The 24,301-nt window shown below is 40.1% G+C and overlaps 2 protein-coding genes across 3 annotated transcripts; both read left to right on the forward strand.

Annotated features, from left to right (window-relative positions):
• The first annotated feature begins 4,749 nt into the window (after positions 1–4,749).
• Positions 4,750–10,655, forward strand: LOC121325393 (polyhomeotic-like protein 1). Of its 2 annotated transcripts, none has more exons than XM_041267843.1 (4): positions 4,750–4,871; positions 6,022–6,190; positions 8,004–8,114; positions 10,069–10,655. In XM_041267843.1, exons 2-4 carry the CDS (start codon positions 6,074–6,076, stop codon positions 10,114–10,116), a joined length of 276 nt encoding a protein of 91 aa, XP_041123777.1. In that variant the 5' UTR covers positions 4,750–4,871; positions 6,022–6,073; the 3' UTR covers positions 10,117–10,655. The 2 variants fall into 2 exon arrangements, with proteins under 2 accessions (XP_041123777.1, XP_041123778.1); XM_041267844.1 differs by having other exon boundaries at positions 4,753–4,794.
• A 2,949-nt stretch (positions 10,656–13,604) lies between these two features.
• On the forward strand, positions 13,605–23,376 carry LOC121325358 (polyhomeotic-like protein 1). The gene is made up of 9 exons (XM_041267798.1): positions 13,605–13,730; positions 14,137–15,401; positions 16,129–16,276; positions 17,213–17,403; positions 18,407–18,500; positions 18,788–18,896; positions 19,340–19,502; positions 19,933–20,167; positions 20,719–23,376. Exons 2-9 carry the CDS (start codon positions 14,319–14,321, stop codon positions 20,871–20,873), a joined length of 2,178 nt encoding a protein of 725 aa, XP_041123732.1. The 5' UTR covers positions 13,605–13,730; positions 14,137–14,318; the 3' UTR covers positions 20,874–23,376.
• Positions 23,377–24,301: the final 925 nt, after the last annotated feature.

Genomic DNA, 24,301 nt, shown 5'->3' on the forward strand with positions numbered 1-24,301 from the left:
TAAACATATTTAACATGAAACTACTTGGTAGAGAAAAAATGTTCATCTGCTGTTAAACTGTTTTGTACCAAAAAAACAAGGAAAAGGGGGGGGGGGATAAAAAAAAAAAAACATTTGAGAAGTGTGTGTGTCCATGTATTCCTTGTGTTTAGTTAACCCCTTAAAGTGCACAAATAATTGAGCTGTTGTTGAAAGGGTTTCTTTCTTAAAATACATTTAAGAGTGACTCGGGAGGGAACTGACACTTTGTACGGCCAGGTAGAACCAACCAGTAAATTTTAAATCCTGTTTTGTGCATCTCATTGCAAAAATAAACATTAGCATCATTGTCCCTTGTACCTTAAAGAGCTATTGAAAGGGAATTCATTATTTGTTAAATATAGCTTTCTTTTTACTCTTTCTATATACAAATGCATTTGATTTTCACTTTCTTTTGTTTTGTCTTGTATAGTGAGTTCGAGAGATGTTTTGTATGAAAGGCACTATATAAATAAAATAGTCAATTTTCAGATGTGTTGACAAAGAAGTGTGTAAACCTGGTAAATAATGACCAGAACAGAAACAGCAATAGAGAAAGAAAGAGAACACACAATCTGGGTGGAATTTTTTTCATGGTACAGAATTGCTTATTTAACTGTTTATGAATAGTTATTTCACGATTTAAACACACACACCTACACATATATATATATATATATATATATATATATATATATATATATATATATATATATATATATATATATATATATATATCACACACATACACACACACATTCGTTCAAAAGTTTGGGGTCACTTAGAAATGTCCTTGTTTTCCATGAAAATATACATGAAATGAGTGAATAGGAAATATAGTCATTGACAAGGTTAGAAATAATGATTTTTAATTGAAATAATAATTGTGTCCTTCAAACTTTGCTTTCGTCAAAGAATTCTCCATTTTCAGCAATTACAGCCTTGCAGACATTTGGCATTCTAGTTGTCAATTTGTTGAGGTAATCTGAAAAGATTTCACCCCATGCTTCCTGAAGCACTTGCTACAAGTTGGATTGGCTTGATGGGTACTTCTTACGTACCATACGATCAAGCTGCTCCCACAACAGCTCAATAGGGTTGAGATCTGGTGACTGTGCTGACCACCTTGCATAGTTTGGAGCTGTGCTTTGGGTCATTGTCCTGTTATAGGAGGAAATTGGCTCCAATCAAGTGCCGTCCATAGGGTATGGCACGGCGTTGCAAAATGGAGTGATAGTCTTTTACCCTTTTACCCTGTACAAATCTTCCACTTTACCACCACCAAAGCACCCCCAGACCATCACATTGCCTTCACCATGCTTGACAGATGGTGTCAAGCACTCCTCCAGCATCTTTTCATTTGGTCTGCTTCTCACGAATGTTCTTCTTTGTGAGCCGAACACCTCAAACTTAGATTCGTCTGACCATAACACTTTTTTCCAATCTTCCTCTGTCCAGTGTCTGTGTTCTTTTGTCCATCTTAATCTTTTCTTTTTATTGACCAGTCTGAGATATGGCTTTTTCTTTGCAACTCTGCCTAGAAGGCCAGCATCCCGGAGTCTCCTCTTCACTGTTGACGTTGAGACTGGAGTTTTGCAGGTACTATTTAATGAAGCTGCCGGTTGAGGACCTGTGAGGCGTCTATTTCTCAAACTAGACACTCTAATGCATTTGTCCTCTTGCTCAGTTGTGTACTGGGGCCTCCCACTCCTCTTTCTATTCTGGTTAGAGCCAGTTTGCACTCTTCTGTGAAGGGAGTAGTACACAGCACTGTATGAGATCTTCAGTTTCTTGGCAATTTTTCTCATGGAATAGCCTTCATTTCTCAGAACAAGAATAGACTGATGAATTTCAGAAGAAAGTTCTTTGTTTCTGGCCATTTTGAGCCTGTAATCGAACCCACACTTGCTGATGCTCCAGATACTCAACTAGTGTAAAGGTGGCCAGTTTTATTGCTTCTTTAATCAGCGCAACAGTTTTCAGCTGTGCTAACATAATTGCAAAAGGGTTTTCTAATGATCAATTAGCCTTTTAAAATGATAAACTTGGATTAGCAAACACAACGTGCCATTGGAAGTATTGATTAGAGGAAAAACCTCAGAATGGAGTGTGGTAACCAGCGGTGTACCACAAGGATCAGTATTAGGTCCTCTGCTATTCCTAATCTACATTAATGATTTAGATTCTGGTATAGTAAGCAAACTTGTTAAATTTGGAGACGACACAAAAGTAGGAGTGGTAAACACTGTTGCAGCAGCAAAGGTCATTCAAAATGATCTAGACAAGATTCAGAACTGGGCAGACACATGGCAAATGACATTTAATAGAGAAAAGTGTAAGGTACTGCACGCAGGAAATAAAAATGTACGTTATAAATATCATATGGGAGATACTGAAATTGGAGAAGGAATCTATGAAAAAGACCTAGGAGTTTTTGTTGACTCAGAAATGTCATCTAGACAATGTGGGGAAGCTATAAAAAAGGCTAACAAGATGCTCGGATACATTGTGAAAAGTGTTGAATTTAAATCAAGGGAAGTAATGTTAAAACTGTACAATGCACTAGTAAGACCTCATCTTGAATATTGTGTGCAGTTCTGGTCACCTCGCTATAAAAAAGATATTGCTGCTCTAGAAAGAGTGCAAAGAAGAGCGACCAGAATTATTCCGGGCTTAAAAGGCATGTCATATGCAGACAGGCTAAAAGAATTGAAACTGTTCAGTCTTGAACAAAGAAGACTACGTGGCGACCTAATTCAAGCATTCAAAATTCTAAAAGGTATTGACAGTGTCGACCCAAGGGACTTTTTCAGCCTGAAAAAAGAAACAAGGACCAGGGGTCACAAATGGAGTTTAGACAAAGGGGCGTTCAGAACAGAAAATAGGAGGCACTTTTTTACACAGAGAATTGTGAGGGTCTGGAATCAACTCCCCAGTAATGTTGTTGAAGCTGACACCCTGGGATCCTTCAAGAAGCTGCTTGATGAGATTTTGGGATCAATAAGCTACTAACAACCAAACGAGCAAGATGGCCGAATGGCCTCCTTTCGTTTGTAAACTTTCTTATGTTCTTATGTTCTTATGACTGATGGTTGCTGATAATGGGCCTCTGTACGCCTATGTAGATATTCCATTACAAATCAGCCGTTTCCAGCTACAATAGTCATTTACAACATTAACAATGTCTACACTGTATTTCTGATCAATTTGATGTTATTTTAATGGACAAAATATTTTCCTTTCTTTCAAAAACATGGAAATTTGTAAGTGACCCCAAACTTTTCAACGGTAGTGTGTGTGTGTGTGTGTGTGTGTGTGTGTGTGTGTGTATATATATATATATATATATATATATATATATATATATATATATATATATTATAATATATATATATATAATGCAGACTCAGCCACAGGATTTGAACGTTTTCAGCACTTTGGTGGATGTTTTTTTAAATTGTACAGAAATATAAGAATATAAAACAAAACCTAACTCCGTTTTGGAGCGCTTACTAAACACTTTTCTTCGATCCCCTTAACTAACCACTGGGCGGGGCTAAGCCGTTTACCAGTCAAAACAACACACAACAAAAAGGTATTCACTCTACCTTTTAGACACAGGTTTCTTCTTTGTGACAGCCCTGAACAACCATTTCTCATGGGATAATTATTAGAGATTGGAGCCAGGTGACTCTCATCCTGGCTCCCTGTGGCAATCTGGGGGATGTAGTCTTTTGTTACCCCCTCCTGGACTACATTTTTTCTCTTTTTATATAATGAGTTATAAAAAGGCTGTGTTAATCAAGTATGGACTAACTTTAAGCTAGTTAAATCATAGTCCAGTGGTTAACGATACGGGTTTATAAATAGAAGGTACCCGGTTCAAATCCCAGCTCAACCACGGACTCATTGCGTGATCTCGAGCAAGTCACTTAACCTCCTTGTGCTGTCTTTCGGGTGAAACGTTGTTGTAAGCGACTCTGCAGCCGATGCCTAGTTCACACACCCTAGTCTCGTATCTTGTAAAGTGCTTGTGATTGTGGTCCACTATGAAAGGCGCTATATAATGCAGATTATAATCAGAATTATTAAACAATCTATACATTTCTTTATTGTATTTTTGTAACATAAATGACTGTGCTGTCAACGATGTTCAACACTGCTATAATTTTGTACTCAGAAAAAAAATGTGAATACAAAATAGCAATGTTACTGCTTCCAACGTGCAGTCTAACACCAATTCTAACATATATAGGAATAGTAATTTCATTGCATTACGTATTATCAGAAAATTACTATCGCTGACAATATTTGGATTCTTGATTTATTTATTTATTTTTTGGTTGTACAAATATTTAACTGCACAACCAAAGGTACAACCCCAGTGTGATAAAATTACACGCGATTCTTAAAGTTGATTAATTTTTGAAAAGTTGCCTTTTTTAACTGCTAAAGTGATGGGAAGGTTAGGAACGTGTAACAAAAAAAAAAAAAAAAAAAACCTTAATAAAAATAAATATATAAACTAGAAAATATAGATTAGGAGGGACATAAACTAGTCTGATTCTCGTTTTTTAAACACAAAATATGGGTTGCGATATCACAAAACCACTGTGCTTGCCTACAGCAAACTAGAGAACTGACGTCAGTGACGACGCGACGGAATGGGGGGCAGCCGAAGAACGGAAGTTGGTTTTCGTGGAAAAAAAAAGAAAGAAAAAAAAAAAAAAAAAAAAAAAAAAAACCAGACCGAAAAGAAAAGAACATCACAGAAAGGTAAACATTCAAGAAAAGTGTTAGGAGGCTGGGGAAAGAGAAAAAAAGATATATACACACACACCTTAGAAAAAAAGGTATGATATTTATATTTTTAAAATACATAGAATCTGTTCGTGGTCAAAATGAAAACAGCCTGCCACTTTTTTTTTTTTTTTTTTTTTTTGTAAAAACCAGTTAGTGGTTTGTGGTTAACAGAATTAGTATGCATGTTATACACTTAAATCAACTAGGTGAAAAGCTGGACTGATAATTACATTTTTGACTCATGGGCAACTAGGGTACGACCCTGCACAGTGAGTTCAGACAAGGTACATAATATCTGTAACCCGTAAACAATGTGCACATTGTTGCGCGCAAATTGTACAACGGTCCAGGTTTTAACCTCATTGTACAAAACCACTGGCCATGAGAACGAGTGTCTAGACATGTTTAAGCAGTTTGTATTAGGTTTTTTTTTTTTTGGCTGAAAAAATAGATAATTGATTAGATTGGCGGTAAACAAAAAAAAAAACAAAACAAAAAAAAAAACGTCATTGTGTTCCATTTTCTTGGTATTAAATATATATGTTCAAAACGATTACAGTGTTCCGAAAACAAACTTAATTAAATAATTGAATAAATAAATATTGAAATACATCAAACGGATACAGAAGCAATTTCTGCTCGTTTCTGTAGAGTTGATTTAATCCTCGAAGTGTGTAGCGCAGCGGGCCCTGCTCCTGAAAGAGAAACAGTTCATGCTTATTGTCCCTGAGTTTTGAAAAATGTAAAGGGGTAAATAATGAGAGTCTTAAAATCATTTGTCATAGCTATTGTTACCTTACCTATAATCTTGTATTTGAAATAGCTGCACATCCTAAATTAACGAAAATATTTCCAGCACAATAAATGGGTGCCATTGGTAATGTTAAAATGCAAAAACCGCTGTAGTGTAAGTGATTAGGGTCCAGGAAGCAGCAGCAGTACAGCGTTGTCTTGACATATCTTCGAAATATTACATATTACAAACTGAAGTAAAAAATTAAATAAATAAAAAATAAGAAACTGAAAGTGGCTAAAAAGAGTTGTTAAAACTGCAGACTGTGCTTTTGAAGAGACTCCTCAAAGTCAATTTTTGGGAAGTGAGACAGGGAAGCATGTTAGTGATGCAGAGGCTTCAGAGCAGGGAAGTATTAGGTAAACATAAATAAACATTTTGTCTGAAGCTGAATACATTTATTACAGAATCCTTTTTTCTTCTCCTTGGGCTTGAGTGACAAGCAGTCCTGATCTCGCCATGGAGACTGATGGCGATCAGAACTCTGGCTCTGCCAATGGGAACACAGCCTCTGGGGGAAATTCCCGCCCCACACAGATAGCACAGATGTCGCTGTATGAGAGACAAGCTGTACAGGTAACTTTGTGTGTTTGACTGGCTGTATATATGACTCAGTGTGTGTGTGTGTGTGTTTGACTGTTTGTGTGGCTGTGAATACACTATTTTGTAACACAATTTTTGTTTCTGGGTAGTAAGTGTTATTTCCTAATTGCTTATGCCTCAAAAGTATAGAAAATGGCTATTATTCCCCACAAACTTTGCTTTTGTGACCAGGACAGTGATATTTTGAAATTTACCTATTTCCATTGAGAAAACGGTCTTTGTTTACATAAAGTCAGAAAAAAACAACATATGAATCCAAATTAACATGTATTTATACTAAAGTAATACAAAAATGACTACAAAAGATTTAGAAGTGAGTAGTTTTTCGGGATTTACGATTATACTGTAAATCACTTTCACAAATTAGCCCCCAAATGTAGTCTCCCATCATGTTCTCGTTATACTGTCCTTGGTAGCGGCATTCAAAGTCCAGTATATCCTGGTGGAAGTGCTTGCCTTGCTCCTCCGAGTACGCTCCCATGTTCTCCTTGAATTTATCAAGATCAGCATCAAGGATATGGACATTGAGGGACATACTACAGCGCATTGTGCCGTAGTTCTTCACCAGAGTCTCAACCAGCTCCAAATAGTTTTCGGCCTTGTGATTGCCCAGGAAGCCCAGTGATTGCCCAAGCCGCTTTCTCCTTACTAGTGAGCTTCTTGAGGAATTAATTGCACTCCAGGATCTTCTTTATCTGTGGTCTGACGAAGACACCGGCTTTGACCTTTGCCTCAGACAGCTTAGGAAAGAAGTCTTGAAGGTACTTGAAGGCTGCTGACTCCTTATCTAGAGCTCTGACAAATTATTTCATAAGGCCCAATTTGATGTGCAGTGGTGGCATCAGCACCTTCCGGGGGTCCACCAGTGGCTCCCACTTGACGTTGTTCATCCCCACAGAGAACTCGGTCCGCTGTGGCCAGTCCTGTCTGTGGTAGTGCGCCTTGGTGTCCCTGCTGTCCCAAAGGCAAAGATAGCAGGGAAACTTGGTAAAACCGCCTTGGAGACCCATCAGGAATGCCATCATTGCAGCCTCTTGATGCCATCTCAGAAAAATGCAGATATGTATCTACTTAAGCAGCTGGAACTAAACTGAACTGGTGGGCTTAAGGCCCCTGTATTTATACTACTATTTATATTACTGGAAAGTTCTAGAAACTTCTAGAAGTTACTCCAAGTTTATTCAGCACTGAATCTGTCTGGAATGTTCTGGAAAATAGGTACATTTCAAAATGTCACTGTCCTGGTCACAAAAGCAAAGTTTGTGGGGAATAATAGCCATTTTCTATACTTTTGAGGCATAAGCAATTAGGAAATAACACTTACTACCCAGGAACCAAAAAAAAAAAAAAGATTGTTACACGGTGATATCTTTGTCTGTGTTTGTGTCAGAATCTCTGTGGCTGTGCCTGATTGTGTGTGTTGTGACTGAGTGTGTATCTGACTGTTCATAGGACTGTGTGTGTGACTGTCTGAGTCTTTCAAGTGGATCTGTCCGAATATCTGTGGGTGTCTGATTGTGTGTATGCCTATCTGTGTTTGTGTCTGGCTGTCTGTGTGTGACTGTGTGTCTGTCTGACTGCAGAGATGGAAATAAGACTCCTGTTGCATTGCAGTTTTACCCATTTCAGATGTTAATGCAAGCTTGATTTGCTACGTTGTCTAAGTAACAAGTATAGGTGTGTCTTATTAAACTCCTAGTAAAACCAGGAATGGATAAAACTGTTATGTAATATAGTCCTATTTCCATCCCTGGTGTGTGTACTAACTCTCTCCTCTCCCACTTAGGCTCTCCAAGCATTGCAGAGGCAGCCCAATGCGGCTCAGTACTTCCAGCAGTTGATGCTCCAGCAGCACATCAGTAGTGCTCAACTCCACAGTTTCGCAGCCGTGCAGCAGGTCAGTACAATGAGTGTTAATAGCATAAGAAATGAGGGAACGACGCTGCAAATGACACCAGGTGTTCCCCCAATCTCGGTATGTGAGGCAGTAGTTTGAAACCAGTTTCTTTGACTGAAACCTGGGTTTTGTGCTAAATGTGGGCAGCTGCTCTTGCCTCATGTGGAGTGGATATCGGCCTGTATCGTACTGCTTCCTATACACTCTCTCTCTTTCTTGCATTGGCCTTTTCTTAACTGATAGGATAACAGTGTTTTACAGAAACAACACACATCGATCGGCAAGTACACCTCAATAACTGTGGCGACTATTCTCAGGAACTAAATTGGAAACCTAACATAACAGGTCTCTACAGTGCGACTAATTTGGTCTCATGCCACAAAAAATGTGCTTGTATGAATGTAAATTTTAAATTAGTCACACATGTGCCACTATACATTTTTAAAGGTTGACTATAAAAAAAGTGTTTTTTTTTAGCTGAAAGTATAAAACATTAAAAAAAAGCCCACAGATCTAAACTGTCCTAGCTCAATCATAATGTACTCTGAGAACGTAGTTTATTGGTGTCCACTGTTACTACCTGCCACTAGCCCACCAAAAAACATACACAAAGTCAAATCCATGTGCCACCCCCACCCCCTTCAAAAAAAGAAAAAAACATAAACAAACTGCCATGTCAAAATTGAAGCTCATAACAAATGGGAAGGAAAATCAAATGAACATCAATGTTAAAACAAGTCCATTTAATTGTAATCAAGACATATTTTTTGCTTTAGGAAAACATTTGTCCCACAATTGCAGATTATAGTCTTTAAGGAATATGTCACAATAGCCCTTCAAAAATAGTTGTAAGTGCAGCATTTAACAGTAAGCATCAAAACACATATACAAATAATACACATTTGCTCTAACCTCTAACCCTAACATAAGTACTCTATTATGTCAAATGTTATAAAAGCTTAAGCTTTACATGATAATAATTATAATTGTACTCGCCATTTTACTCTTGGTCATCAAAAACAAGGGCAATTCATCTGTGTCCTGTCACATCGAAATCTTGCAGACCACGTTTGATATCCACCTCCATATCCCCATGTATGCTCAATAGTGCAAGCCCTGTTAGTCTTTCTTGGCACATTGTAATCTGCAGATATGTCTTAAGATGTTGAAGGCAGCTAAATGATCATTCCACAGAAACAGTAGAAACAGGCATTGTTAAGATAACTTTCAGAGAGGCATGTTGGTAGAGTTGGTGAGGTGGGATCATGTGCATTGATGCGCCCTTCCTGGACTGCTATCTGCCACAGCTGTAGTTTGCAGTCAATGCTATCTTCATTAAAAAAAAAAAAAAAAATCTTCTGTACTCTTGTTTAATGTCATCCCATTTTTCCTGTGTAATATCCATTACATTCAGAGGTCAAATGTGTTTGGCTTTCAGGCGGGGCAGAAGTTGACAAATGCAGACTGTTAGGTGGTCGATAAATGGAAGAAAGGCATTTATTCTCCAGTACTGTTTAGGTGATGCATCTAATCCTGATGCTGCCGTACATTTGTTCTTGCTGCGCAGACATGAATGTCATATTCAGACGAGGTAACACAACCACTGCTCCAAATCTCATTAAACAGTTCATGATCTCTTTTAGCTTAACTGTGTACATGTTACGAGTAACAGGTGCGTTGCAACTTTGACACAGAGCTAAATTCAGATTATGGCTAACTGTAAAATCTACAGATGACACAACACAAGCTTAAAGATAATTGCTGTATTGTGCTTAAATCACACTTTTCATCAGCAAGCAAACTTAAGTTGACGTGCTTCTTTGCACAGACCTACAGGCCATTTCTGAATATGATTTCCACACAGGTTATTGAGCAAATTTTGTATGTAATGACTCGCATACCTTTTTTCACATGCATTGCTAGAGCTCTTGTCCGTTTGCATTCTGTATTCCAGAAGAGCGGAAAAGCTGCTGCGATGATCCAAGTCCGCATGAAGAGCTAGATTTTGCCGGGCACACAGCGCAATTGTCTTCACAATGGCTTCAAGTGATTTGTCAGTTAGTGCCAGTCAGTCAGTGGTTTCGAAACTAATGTGATATCATCCTGAGCGCTAAACACAACACATGGAGCTCAATAAATCCCATCGATACTCACACTGTTGTGTAATGTTGGTTACAGCTCGGAATTGAAAAATTCTTCAGCTACATGTTGTTTGTACTTCAAAAATGTAGAAACAGGTGCCTGCCATCCCAGTGGTGGTTCGAACCGGTTAGTAAGCAACACTTTCTTCAAGTTGTTATCAAGCTGTTTTCGGTTGACAGTATGTATGCCAGTTACATCAGTTTAACACTAAATGTTTGTGTACTGTATAGTGTTTAAGTATATACCATCCATTTAAAATATTAATGTATGTGTGTATGTTTTTATTTTATTTATTTATTTATTAATCATTTGCCAGGTATTTTTCACGGCAGGTACCCAGTCCTGGATTTTCTGCCCGGGCCGACCTCCAATATATGCAGTTGCAGTCGAAAGTTTACATACCCCAATGGAAATTTATAATTTCTAAATATATTTCAAAAGTAAAGAATTATAGGAAAAGTCTTCTGTAGCAAAAGTTACAAGAAATAGATGTCTACAATTATTAGCATTTTTTTTTTTTTTTTGCAAAAAAATGCTATTCATACCTTTTGATGCTGTGATTGTATTGTCTACAAGGTGATACAAATTTCAATATGATAAGGCAGAACCAAATTCTAGAGAAGTCTAGAAAATGCTGAATTGTAGGTCGGTATTCTTAGAGAGTATAAAAGGTTATGGCATAGGATGATTGCTGTCATTACCAATAAATCAATATGGGAAAATGTAAAGAACTGTCTGAAGACCATAGGCAGAAAATTATTTATTGTCATAAAGCTGGAGAAGGGAACAAAATTTCCAAGCATTTGAGTATCCCAATTTCAAATATTGTTTCTATTATGAAGAAGTACAACACTCATGGTACTGTTACAACGCTCCCTCGGTCTGGAAGAAAGAAGGTTCTTTCACCAAGAACAAGTAGAACAATTTTGAGGAAGTTTAATAACAATCTGAGATTGACTGCCAAAGATATTCAAAGTGAATTGGCTGGAAGTGAGACTGGGGTTTCCATTTCAACAATAGGTCAAGTATTGCATGGTGAAGGTCTCAATGGTCGAAGGCCAAGCAAAAAGCCAGTCTTAGGAAAATGTCACAACCACAATTGTTTATAGTTTGCAAAACAGCATTTGAATGATGGATATGAGTTTTGGTCAAAGGTTTTGTGGCGTGATGAAACAAAAATCGAACTATTTGGATAAAGTCTGGTGAGACGTACAAAGAAAAGAACACCATACCTACTGTCAAGCATGGAGCTGGTAATATCCTTCCATGGGGTTTTCCTCTAATGGAAAATTTAGTTCCAATACATGGTAAAATGGATTCCATAGCATACCAAACGATATTGGCCAATCATCTGAAACCCTCCGCTAGAAAACTTGGTTTAAAGAACAACTGGACGTTCCCACACAACAGCGATCCAAAGCATACATTAAAATCTATTTCAAGGTTCTGGAATGGCCTAGTCAAAGTCGTGATCTAAATCCGATTGAGAATCTTTGGTATGAGTTGAAGAAAGCTGTGCACAAAATAAGTCCTCAGAATTTGAATGAACTGGAATAATTTTGTGTTGAAGAATGGTCAAAAATCATTGAAGAATCATGCCATAAGTTTATTGACAAATATCCTAATTGTTTAAAAGAGGTTATTATTGCTAAAGGTGCCTCAACTAGCTATTAATTTAATTTTCCTTGTCAGTGTATGAATAGTTTTGAATTAGCATTTTTGCAAAATAAATTGCTGAAGTAATTGTAGACATATTTCTTAAGAGGTGGGCTTTTGAAAGTGAGTTGTCTGAATCAAATGGGCCTCTTGGTTTCGCTATGTGACATAGACCTCCAGGACATAGTGTGAGCTATGAACGGACTAACATTGCAGATATTAACCAATGTATTCTCTCTCTCTCTCTCTCTCTCACACACACTCTCGTGCACTCCGAGAGACAGTGTATAAGGGAGGGTCCGATGTGTGCTACACGTGCAGTCGTCTGTCCGGTTAAGAGGGTTACGGTCGTGACTGCGTCGGATGGTCCATGTAGGGTCCCATCTCACTGAGGTCCATATAGCTTTTTTTTTTTTTTTTTTTTTTACATTTTTCTTGGCTGTTCTAAGTGTCAATCTCCATGGTGTTTTATATTACACAGGTTTAAATTTTTCTCTTTGACTTTTCAGGTGAACTTAACCGCATCTTCTGGGGGCGGTGCCTTGCTCACCTCACGAGCTACTGGTCCCACCCCCTCCACGCAGGCCGGTGCTCTGAACCAATCAGTGCTGCTGGGCAGTGCAGGGGCTGGGCAAGGGCAGATGTATCTCAGAGTGAGTTTCTGCTTCTTCGTGGATCCCAGGAATCAGATGGGTGTGGGGGAAGCATGCTATATGTGATTGCTTGACTTGCATTTTTCATCAGCCAAAATGGTGCACCACAAACATTCATTTTTCTACTGCATTCAGTGGGGTGATCTGCAGCTGGCCCCATTTTGTCTTTCATGCTGACCCAGTCTCCTGTTAAACTATTGATCAAGCCAAGATTTTGCTGCCCAGACTGCAGTTTCCTAGCCTCTTTTCTCTCTCTCTGTCTTCAGGTGAACCGCTCTTTGAGAACTCCCCTCTCCTCTCAGTTCATTCTCATGCCGGGCGGGGCTGCTGCCGTGGCAACAGTCCAGCAACAACAACAACAACAACAACAACAAGCAGCAGCAGCAGCAGCAGCAGCAGCAGCAGCAGCAGCAACAACAACATCATCAGGAAGTTCCGCCCACCAACACCAGCGGCCATTCCGACACCGACCAGGTAACTGCAAATGAAACCCGATTTGATGGAAAGTGCAGACTGGTTTGCTTGAATTAAGCGACATTCAGTAGTTTATTATATTACAGTACTGTATTGTAGTTTGTCATAATGGTTGCTTACGAACTTCAGTTTACGAACCAGGCTTGTAACAATACAATAGTTTCACGATACCTGTGATTATCCAGATGGGTTACTTATATGATGCATAATAAGATAAAATGATCATTTAACGATGGGCCATTTTGTTACAAAAACTACAAATCCAACGAGATGGGGAGAGTATGTATTCTTACAAACTGTAAAACACACTTCATTCACAAAACACTTGATTAACTACAATGCTGTGGTCTTGTATCACGATACATACTTCGATGTAGCACAGCGATCTACGCGATCAGTCGTTTCACCCCTGTTCCTGATGCCCCTTCTCTCTCTCTCTCTCTCTCTCTATGCGTGTGTGATTATCTATTTCCTCAGGTTCAGAACCTGGCACTGCGTTGCTCTCCCAGCTCTGCAGTGGTGTCTGTCTCAGCTGCTCTAGGACCTGCTCAGAGAACCGCTCTGCCTAAAACAGAGAGTGTGGGACAGGGGGAGAAGAAAGCAGGAGGAGAGGGGGAGAGTGGAGGTGGAGGAGTGGGCATCAATCTCAACAGGAATACCAGCAACTCGCAGGCTACTCTCATTACTACAAGTCAGTCCCCTTCGCTAAAAGAAGATTGTTTTTTTTTGTTTTGTATTCCTGTGCTATTTTTTAGTGTTTACATTCATTCTGGGAGTGGTTCTAGGTTCCGTTGGTCCCGTATTATTGTTGCAGGCTCTAACATGATATTTTATTAGTGTCACTGTCACAGCTTACCTTGCTGCTGCTCAGCAGTGCATGTTTCTAAACATCACAGCCTCCATGCCTTGCATTTACACTGCTTATCAAGAGGGGGCTTATATCTGAAATCAAAGGGTAAACTACATTTTTTCACAAAAAATAAATAAACCACATCATAAGCCCATGTGCTTATTTGCAGACTCTTTCACAAATGTAATTTCTGTTTCACTTTAGAGGGATCAAAATGCTAATGTGTAACCTCTCTCTCTCTCTCTAGCACCTTACTCATTGCTTCAACAGCAGTTCACCTCTCACCAACAACAAAAAACAAATGCGAGCCAACAGCACCAGCAGCAAGTTTTATTGCATCACCAGCAGCAATCAGCAAGCAGCCTGACTGCACACCACACAAACCAGCAACAGCACCAGCACCAGCAAGCAAACAACACAACCACAGCTATGCAGCAGACGCACCATTGCAGTGCATCCAGCGCCAACGCATCTTCAAACAACTCCCACTGCCTTGCGTCACTGGCCAATGCAGCCGCCCACCAGCAGCAGCACCCCAGCTCGTCCCAGTGCTCCCAGCAGATGGTCCTCCATACCTCCACTCCCAGTTACCAGCCCCGAGCAATCACTTCGGTGACCAACACCGCTCAGATTCTGCACACTTCGGTGGCAGTTGGGCTGTCGCAGAGCACCCAGTCCTTGGGGGGAGCCCAAACTCTGGTGGTGCAACCATTACCACCCCAGAATCAGACCTACGAAAACAGCTTGTCAGTAACCCGTCACAGCAACCTGACACCAGTTCCCATACAACCCAAAACCAATTCACAAATGGTGACGGCCACTGCCCAGCTTAAGATCCCAGTTCCAGGTTCCCATTCCCATTCCCACTCACAGTTCCCAGTCAAACACCCCCCTCCCATTTTACCAGCCCCCCCTTCTCACGCTCCCCACGTTCCGGTTCAGCTGGTAGGAGCCAGGCAGCCAGGGCAAGCGAGTGCCCAGGCTTTGGGCCTAACACAAGCGATCGCCGTTAGCAGCGCGCAAAGTTGTAACAGTAACAGCAATGGAATGGGTCACATTCATAGTATTCAACCTCAGCACACGCTACACAGCGGGGTCGGTCAGCAACATGTGCACGTCAAGCCTGTCTCTGGGGCCGTCCATGACAACAGCCAGGCCAATCAGAATCAGCAAGGTGGAGGAGGCGTGACGGTCCAGCAGTCAATGGGATCTGGTAATGTGGGAGTGTCTCCCGCCACCACATCTTTTGGTATGGGCTTCTCTTCTTCGGTGACGACGGCAGCTGTGTTGCCCCAGCAACTGCAGTTACAACAGCAACAGAGCCACCAGCATCAGCAGAAACAACAGCCCCAAATTGTCAGACCCTGTAGTGCTACCATTTGCGGTTCTGTTTTGGGGCCTGGAAGCGTTAGCAGTGTTAGCAGCACCGCGCAGACCTCTGCAATGGACGTGACAGCGAAGATAGGAGCTGCTGCAGCCAGCGGAGTATATGTGCAGCCACTGCAACTGCAGGTATGTGAGCATGTGTTACACTGTTGCACAGCGCGTGTGTCAGAGGTGTGGAGCTGAAACATGTCCACGCTTCAGTTTTGTTTACTACTGGCTCGAGTGGACCCAATCCTGGGGAGATGTTTCCTCCATTCGTGGTGGTAGCGATATGTAAACCACATGCTATGCCCCACATGGTGAGTGTGTTTGGAAATGCCCATTCCAATGAATTTTGGTCACGTTTTCCTCCATTTGGAGGGGATGAGCTGGACTTGTTTCAAGGGCTTTCCAACAAAAAAATGATAAACCCATTTGAGCTGAAACAACCCTGCTACTAAATGTTTTGCCATTCGCTGGAGATATCAGCCACTAAGTGCAGTCTGTAAGCACTGTTTTAGCAATACAGAGTTAATGTACACAGTTTCCGAATATTTACTTTTCATCTTCTTTTTGCGTGAGTGAGTAATTCCCTCGATTGGGCCTTTTTGTAATTTGATAAGTCTGTAAGTGCCTGAGCAGTTTAGTGTTCTGTAGTTGGTGTGAAAGATATGGTAAAACCTACTGGTGAGTGCTTGCAATTTGCTTTGATTAAAATTGAAGTGTGCTAAACTGAAGAGTGCTGGAGTTTTTTGTCCTTTTTCACCCTGCCAGGAGTAAGAATTGGTTCAGAAATCATAATTGCAGTCAATGGTGTGTTTGTTTGGGGGACACAACTAAACTTTACTGCCCCTTTTTTCTCATTCCCATGCAGGGTAAGCAGCCAGTGGGAGGAATAAAAAGAAAGGCAGAGGCAGATGAACAGAATGAGAAAAAGAAAGACAGCCCACCCTCCCTTCATCCCTCATTGGAGGGGCCGTACCAAAAACCAGACAACACCCCAGAGAAAAACCAGGCCTCAGGTAAAAGGCTTCAGGCTGTTTGTTACTGCAGAGCAGGAGTGGCCAAAGTTGGCTCTTCTACTCCTGATGTCTGTTCTAACCCTCTTTTACTAAATTGTTTAATTGAACCAATTACACCTGCGTCTAGACCTTGAAGTGGTTTATTATATAACTTTATCTTTTAAACCGGGAGTGGAATGGCCCTCCAGGACTGTGATTGGACACCCCTGCTGTAGTGGTTGTGAAACTGCCTTCCTGCAATTCTCAATTAGTCTCTGGCCGCCCATTTGTACAGGAGATGCATAAAAGGAGGCTTTTACAGCTCAAAGGAGGCTTTTACAGCTCAAAGGAGGCATTGCAGCGGCATGCTGGGCTGTGTGAAGAGCTGCACCGGCACTAAACCACTAGTGGCCATGGATTAAAAACTTCTCACGTGACTGTAAACTAGATGTACATGCAAAATACATCAACACGTTGCTGTTCCCTTACACCAGTTAAGTGTTCACACAATCATCATTTTATGTAAATAAGTATCCGCAATATTTTTGCTCTTCGCTGTTGCTTGAACAGCTAGAAACTTCACAATAAAATGCGAGACATACAATGTGCCTGAAGCTCCTGCTATTTGGCATTTAATCGGTTGTTCTATTGTATAATATCATTGGAAATTAAAAGCAAACAAAATGCTGCCTAATCCACTTCTTCGGCCGATGACAGTGGCTTTTTGTGTTTTGTTTTTTTTTTTGTGATTTTTTTGAAGTGGATTCTGTTGCCATGAGAATGATCTGTTGACTGACAGGTTTGAAAGATGGTCTCTTGTGATCTCATTACCTGTGTGAAAGGGTTATGACGGTATTATATCAGCATAGATGGCACAATTCTGGCTCCGTACTGGCATTTGTAAGTGAAACTGGCTTAATTGTAATAAAATAAATAATATCTCTCTCCTCTCTTCAGACCTCACTCCACTGGACCCCTCCCTTTCCGGCCCCTCCACTGCCTCCAGGAGTGTGGCCTCAGGCCCCTCCCTCTTGTCCAGCGGTCGCCACGGGAATGATTCCAAGCCTCCCCAGGCCATTGTGAAGCCGCAGGTTCTGACTCATCTCATCGAGGGCTTTGTGATTCAGGAAGGCGCAGAACCTTTCCCTGTGAGTGTTGCTGTGTACTGGGAACCAGACTTGGAGTCAAGCGTAATTATTAACACAAATACAACAGCAGCATTGGGAGCTGAAATTACAATTACAGTGGTATTTTGCAATTATACTAAAGTAACAAACAGCTACACATTAACATGTTTTACTCTTATATATTCTTAATAATCACAGGTACAAGTACAGAAACATAACTTACATTTTTTCAAACAAATGGGGTCACTAAATTAGTTAAATGCGAGAATAATGATCTTTTACTCGAGCGAATACAGTATATGAGTTACATGGTATAATTAGTTACATGTATGTGGGTGTGCCAAGGTTACAATTGCATTGTAATTAATTAAAATTGTAATTGATGCCAGGTCTGCAGGAAACTGGAGCCCTGTGTGCTGGTTCCGCAATGGAGCCACAGTGGCTTAAGCTAGCATGGTATAGGACAGCGAACATCTGTGTGTGGGTAATATTGGCACAAGTAGAAGTTAAATTTATTATTATTAATCTACACGTTAAGCATCCAGGTATATTTTTTTAATCATAATGATGTCACCGTTATGAATGGACTCGACATTCGAATGGAATTCTGAGAGGTTCCTCGGGTGTGATTTTTTTAAATGTATTATTTATAAAAGCAATTGATGAAGCTGAAAGTGGCATGGCTGATGTCATGAATAGGATTTCTATGTTGTGTCGTGGAATACGGAAGGAGAAACGTGTGCTCTGATTGGCTGAAAGATCCTGGGCAGTCTATATTTAGGATGTTCAAATACAGCACTGTAGATAAACTGCTCCATCCTGGTACCTTTGCTGTAGGTCATGTGGTCTGATTGGAGCTCAGCCATTGGAGTGATCACAGTCATGAAGTGATTAGATACCAGGAAATAGTACCAGCAGCTGTTCTTCGGCATTGTCTTTGAAATATCAGCATGTTCCAAATTCAGGTGTAAATATTTGAGCAAAATCAGTGTGTTTTTCTTAAATCTTCTTCTGTGATTGACAGGTGGGTGGACCAGTGAAAGACAGGCAGGAAGGAGTGTCCCCTCTCCTAGCCCCATCCCCTTCCTCACTTCCTGATCACTATTATCAAAACACAGGTAAAACTAGAAGGAGAAAGAAATGAGCTAAAAATCTACACATTTTTTTCAAAATGAACCCCCTTTTCTGCTTAAAGTAATTGCAGTTAACAAAATAATACCATTCGCTACATTTTACATTTGCCTCCAGTGTGCATTTTTGGAAGTATTACATGTAAATTCCGTTTAAAAGATGATATCTGCTTCTGTGAACTGGCTGTATTTTCTACAGGGATTGCTGAGTGTTTGTGAGTCTCTGTATGTTGCTGCCGTCACTGATTCTGTGGCTGTGTGTGGTGCTGTTTCAGTCTCAAATGGGAAGTCCTCTCTGCTGAAGTGCGAGTACTGTGGGAACCTGGAGCCTGCGCAGCAGTTCAGAGGATCCAAGCGCTTCTGCTCCATGACCTGTGCCAAGAGGTAGGCTTGGGGGAGGGGACTCCTTGAAGAGTGCCGAGGATTGTGAGCAGACACTACATGTCCCGTCCTCACCGCACCCAACAACACTGTATTCACCTGTGCTTCTGTATTTGGTCCCTTCGGTCCTTAGTGTCCCCAGTTCCAGACCCTGGTATAACACTGTATTTCCCACACCTCCTTCTTTTGAGACCCTGGTGTAATGCTGTAATTTGTCCCCAGTATATACTCCCTGGAGTAACGCTTAATTTGGTCCCCCTTGCTTAGCCCCTTTTTTTGTGTCCTCCCCAGTTTTAGGTGTATCACTGTATTTGCTCCCCTGCACCCCACCCAAAGTCCCTAGGCTACTACTATTGGGTGTAACACCCTCATCAGTTTGAGGTGTTATGTTGTATCCTTCCCCTCCCCCATCCCTGGTGTAATGCTGTGTCCTGTTTCTCCCTCAGGTACAACGTGAGCTGCAGTCACCAGTTCCGCCCTAAACATAAGAAGGTGAAGGGGGCCGGGCTTGGGGATGGGGGAGGAATCAGGATGAGGCGCAGGGGTCCTCACAGGAGCAGCAGCGAGATTGCCCGCGCAAAGATCACTGGCAGACACCTTGATATAAAGGTGAGAGAGAGAGATGGGAACACAGGCTAGATCAGCCATTTAGTGGTCCGAGCCAGCTGACATCTTGTGAACAGCTGCTGTAGATCAGGTTTCCTTTTGTACTTTTCTACTATTAAAACACTTTGATTTAGCCTGTGTTACATCTACCTAGTGAACGCCAAACATCCTTTTCTAGTTTTCTACTATAAAGGGACTTTAGCTGATCTAGCCTGTTCAGGATGTCTATGGCTGGCAACAAGTACTGAAGAGTTGCTACTAAATATCATAGATATATATATATAAAAAAAAAAAAAAAAAAAAATATTGAATTACTGCAATAAGAACCACTCAGAATGACGTCAAATATCAAGATAAGGGAAGAGTAAAGAAAAGATGTAATTTGAAATACTTTTCTCTTTGATTAATTTCACATTTCTCTTGTGTCTCTCAGACTCGCTCTGATTCCAGCCGAGGATCGGATGAGAACTCCAGCTATGAAGACGAGGCTCCATCCCCAAGCCCCTCCCCTTCCTGCTCTCGCCCCTCCCACTCAGAACAGGCTGCGCATGATTCGTCCGGAGCCGCTCCTGCTGAGCTGCCATTGGATGGTGGGCCTCACTTCCTGTCTGGGAGTCCCGCCCACTGGAGCGTGGAGGAAGTGTGTGAGTTCATTTCCTCATTGCAAGGTGAGTCTTTCCATCTCTCTGTCTGTCTGTGTTTCTGTCTACAGCAGTGGACTTTTAGTCACTTACAGAGCTGATGTATATTCTCTTTCTGTTTGATTCAGTCATTATTTACCATGCTTACAAAGTAATGCCTTTATTTTAACAACTGGAGTTTCTTATTACAGACCCAGTGGTTGAAAGAGTTAAACCAGGGATGGAAACAAAACTTCTGTTGCATAGCAGTTTCACCCATTCCAGGTTTTACTAGGAGCTTGATTAGCCACAGTTTACAGGTAATAAGCTCAGGTGTGTCTTATTAAATTCCTAGTAAAATCAGGAATGGATCAAACTGCTGAGCAATATGAGACTTATTTCCACTCCTGAGTTAGTGCGTCCGGTAAACAGTAATCTAAGCCGAAACAGACACGCACAACAAGATATTAAACAGCTAAGAAATAAAATATTCTGAAAATGTTCTTGGTGGTGGTAGTAGTAGTTTTTATCTTCAGCCTTTTTACTTAACACGCCCCCCCCCCCCCCCCCCCCCCCCCCCCCCGGTCATAATTCTGCAGGCTGCCAAGAGGTGGCGACGGAGTTTCTGGCACAGGAGATCGACGGGCAGGCCCTACTGCTTCTGAAGGAAGAGCACCTGATGGCTGCCATGAACATCAAGCTGGGACCAGCGCTGAAGATCTGTGCGCGCATCAACATGCTGAAGGAGGGCTAGAGAACGAGTCGGAGATGGAAACTACACTCCCATTGCACAGCTGTTTGATCCATTCCTTGTTTTACTTTTGAGTTTTTACTCAAACTTGTAGTAAAACCTGGACTGGGTGCAAGTGCTATGCAATAAGAGCGTTATTTCCATCCCTATGAGTCTGTCCAGTGTGACAAAGTCAAACAGGGTTCAGGAACACCAGTGAACGCTTGCATGCAAGAGTCAGTTAATCTAAATGGTGGTGGAACTAAATGATTACGAAAAACACAACATCTCTAAAAGTGTGCATGAGGCTCTTTAAGGGTAATTTTAGTCTTTTAAAAGGAAGTAAAATGACTGTTTTGGTACTAATTTAACATCTAGGATTTACACTCTGCCACTGCTTAGATCAGATGACCCCTAAAGTCCTCAAAATAAAATTTGTAAAAAGTATGTGAACAGTCACCAAGATTTAATGGATTACAGATGGCAGTGGTAATGTTACTGGTGCGCTAATAAGAGTTAAGGGAATATATATATATATATATATATATATATATATATATATATATAATATATATATATATATATATATATATATATATATATATAATCGTTGGTTAGCCACCTTTGAAGAGGGACCAGTGATGATGTTGCTATTGTTAAAGGAAGGTAAGGAAGTTAATTTTAAAAGGAGGCTTGATCAGCACTTCTTTCAGTGATAGTGTTGCTAGGGCTAATTTAGAAGTAAGTAAAACCTTGGTTAGCATTTCCTTTAATAATCTGTTTGGAACGTTATTTGGGAGTTTTTTAAATTTTTGTACGGTTTCAGGTTTACAAGTAGACATACACAGTGTTGAATGCAGAACATGCAGACTTTAGTATGTGTGTAAGACTGTTCTGGGCAAAATACTTCAGGTGCAGCAGAGGCCTTTCATGACTAGAGTCCAGACAGACAGACCAAAGCCAAGTCAAATCCATTGATCAGTACTTTATGTGCTCCTGTCTACTAGGGCTGTCTTAAGAAATACTGGAAGCAAATCAACTTCATTAAGTTTAATAGTGTTTCTGATAGTTTAGTAGGTGATACTATGACTGTCTACCTGAACCTCAAACCAAACCAAAAGACGTGTTCTTTATGAATGTTATTGTTTCCTCTGGTGTTTTGTGAATCCCTCTTTATACACAACGTTGAGTGTGAGTGAGCCTCTCAATGCAGAATGTAACTTGGTTATAAACATCAATGATATATAGGTTACATTCACCTAAAGAGATGCTACTGAATGGATCCTCACAATGTAGGTCAGTTTATTAACTCACTGAAAACATCACACATGATACTGAACTGAATATGTATATAAAACTAGGTTACTAATTAAACAAGTTTGATTTGTAAATTTCTAAATGAGAGTAGTGCAGTACAAGGTGGTCTGTCTTATTATTGTACTGTAGTACTAATACAGTACAGCTTAACTCTCCCAGCTTCAGTTAGATAGCTGCTAGCATTCAGACAAAAAAGCAGTTTTTTCTTCCCTTATATTAACCCTGATATTTATCCAGAAATTTGTTTGTTATTTTTCTCAGTCCAGAAGCTTTTATAACCAGCTTATACAACGAGTTTGGAGTATGTGTGTGCGTGTTGTTCTTTGTGAAACTTAACTTTCCCAATTCAATATTTAGGAATTTTGCATTTTTTCCCTCAAATTGGTGCTTAAAAAAACAACTAATATGAAACACCATTGTTAGTATTGTACATTTGTCTTTTTTGTAATATAGTACAGTATATATTAGTAACCATTAGGCTATTAGATTATCTTCAGTTGCAGTGTTTAAAATGTTTTACAATGGGAAGAAAGAAAGAAAGAAATATTGACTGAGGCTCTTAAACACACACACAGACAGACAGTGCCCAACAATCATGTTCAGTTGAACACTGCAATATAATTTCGTGTTGTCTGTAATTTCTCTGTGCACTCTGTTTTATTAGAATAAAGTAAAGAAAGATCTTGGTTCTTAAAGCTGCACACAGATCAACAGTGCCCCCCAATCATTATCCTGAATAATAATAAAGACAAGACTGAATGTAAATATATTATAGAAATCAAAGAACCAGTGCAACACAATAGCACTGTATGCAAAGATGAACACAGTAATTGAAAAGTGCTTCTCGTTTGTTTTGGTTCATTATCCACCATTGTCCAATTGTGATGAAACGTAGTTATTGAAAGTATTGGACTCTACACAGTGCCTCTCCATTTTCAATGTGCAAATGGTGGATGTAGGTCTTGGTGATTTTCTTTCTTTCTATCTTTTGTTATCCATTTATGTTTTTATGTTGTTCTTTGCAGCATGGCGGGGCGGGGCGGGGCGGGGTGGGGGTGGGGTGTGTTTGTCGCTGGCACATTTGTACAGCCAGCCGTCAGCCAGGAATGCTCATTTTGCCAGTCAACTGCTTAATCTTCACAATGTATTGTCACAAGTCATTTTAAAGTGATTATCAATTACTTATTTACAAATAAAAAAAATACATGTATTATTATTGTCATCATGAGTGATGTTTTTTGTTTCTTAGAATTATGTATGGGTAACGCAAATCACTTTTGTTGCCCATGGAGGACATCTTCAAATCTCAGCGCAAGTTTTCCCCCTATAGTACCAATATTGGTCCAAGTCCAATCCCCATGTTTAAAAACAGTGCTGTAGACTACAATCAAATCCATATGTTCAACAAACTGCTAGTACTAATTGAATATTGTTTTTTTTTGTTTGTTTTTTTTTTTAAAATTTAAATACAGTTTTAAAGTTGTCAAGCCTAATTACACTTATCGGTTGCACAGGAATAAAAATTGAATGTTTTTTTTTTTTTTTTAATACAAGTCATATATATATATATATATATATATATATATATATATATATATATATATATATATGACGTGTATCCCATTGTCTATCTTGTCTTGCAAATCTATCTATTTTGCTACATTAGCCTGTCTGCCTAGCACCGTACTTATTTAGCTGACTAAGAACAACAAAATAAAGGCATAACCATGTGAAGTGTTCACTTGGTCGACCGTTGGGGTTTTAACTTTCCAGCTGTTTTTCATGTTCTGAGCGAAAATCAAAAATGGCCAGGAAGGATGAGAACAGTTGCAAACCCCTAATTCTGACACTATGAAGAATTTTTTGCAAATGAAGTGGGTACCTAATTAACATACCCCCGTTCAAAAATCAAAAGGGTCGATGTAGTCGGATTGAGTATTTTCTGTCTAAAATGGTTACTACCTGTTTCAAAGAGTCCTAATGGAGAGGGGAACCTATTTCAGACAGGGTCTAAAATAAACCACCTGTTTGGACCTGATAGAAGAGCAAGTGCTACAAAGATATCGAATGCAGAAGGCTATGATATTGTATTTATGTGATGAAGTTAAAGAGGATTCAGTTAAGCACATTGAAGG

This window comes from Polyodon spathula, chromosome 13, assembly GCF_017654505.1.
Source record: "Polyodon spathula isolate WHYD16114869_AA chromosome 13, ASM1765450v1, whole genome shotgun sequence".
In the NCBI taxonomy this organism is placed as follows: domain Eukaryota; kingdom Metazoa; phylum Chordata; class Actinopteri; order Acipenseriformes; family Polyodontidae; genus Polyodon; species Polyodon spathula.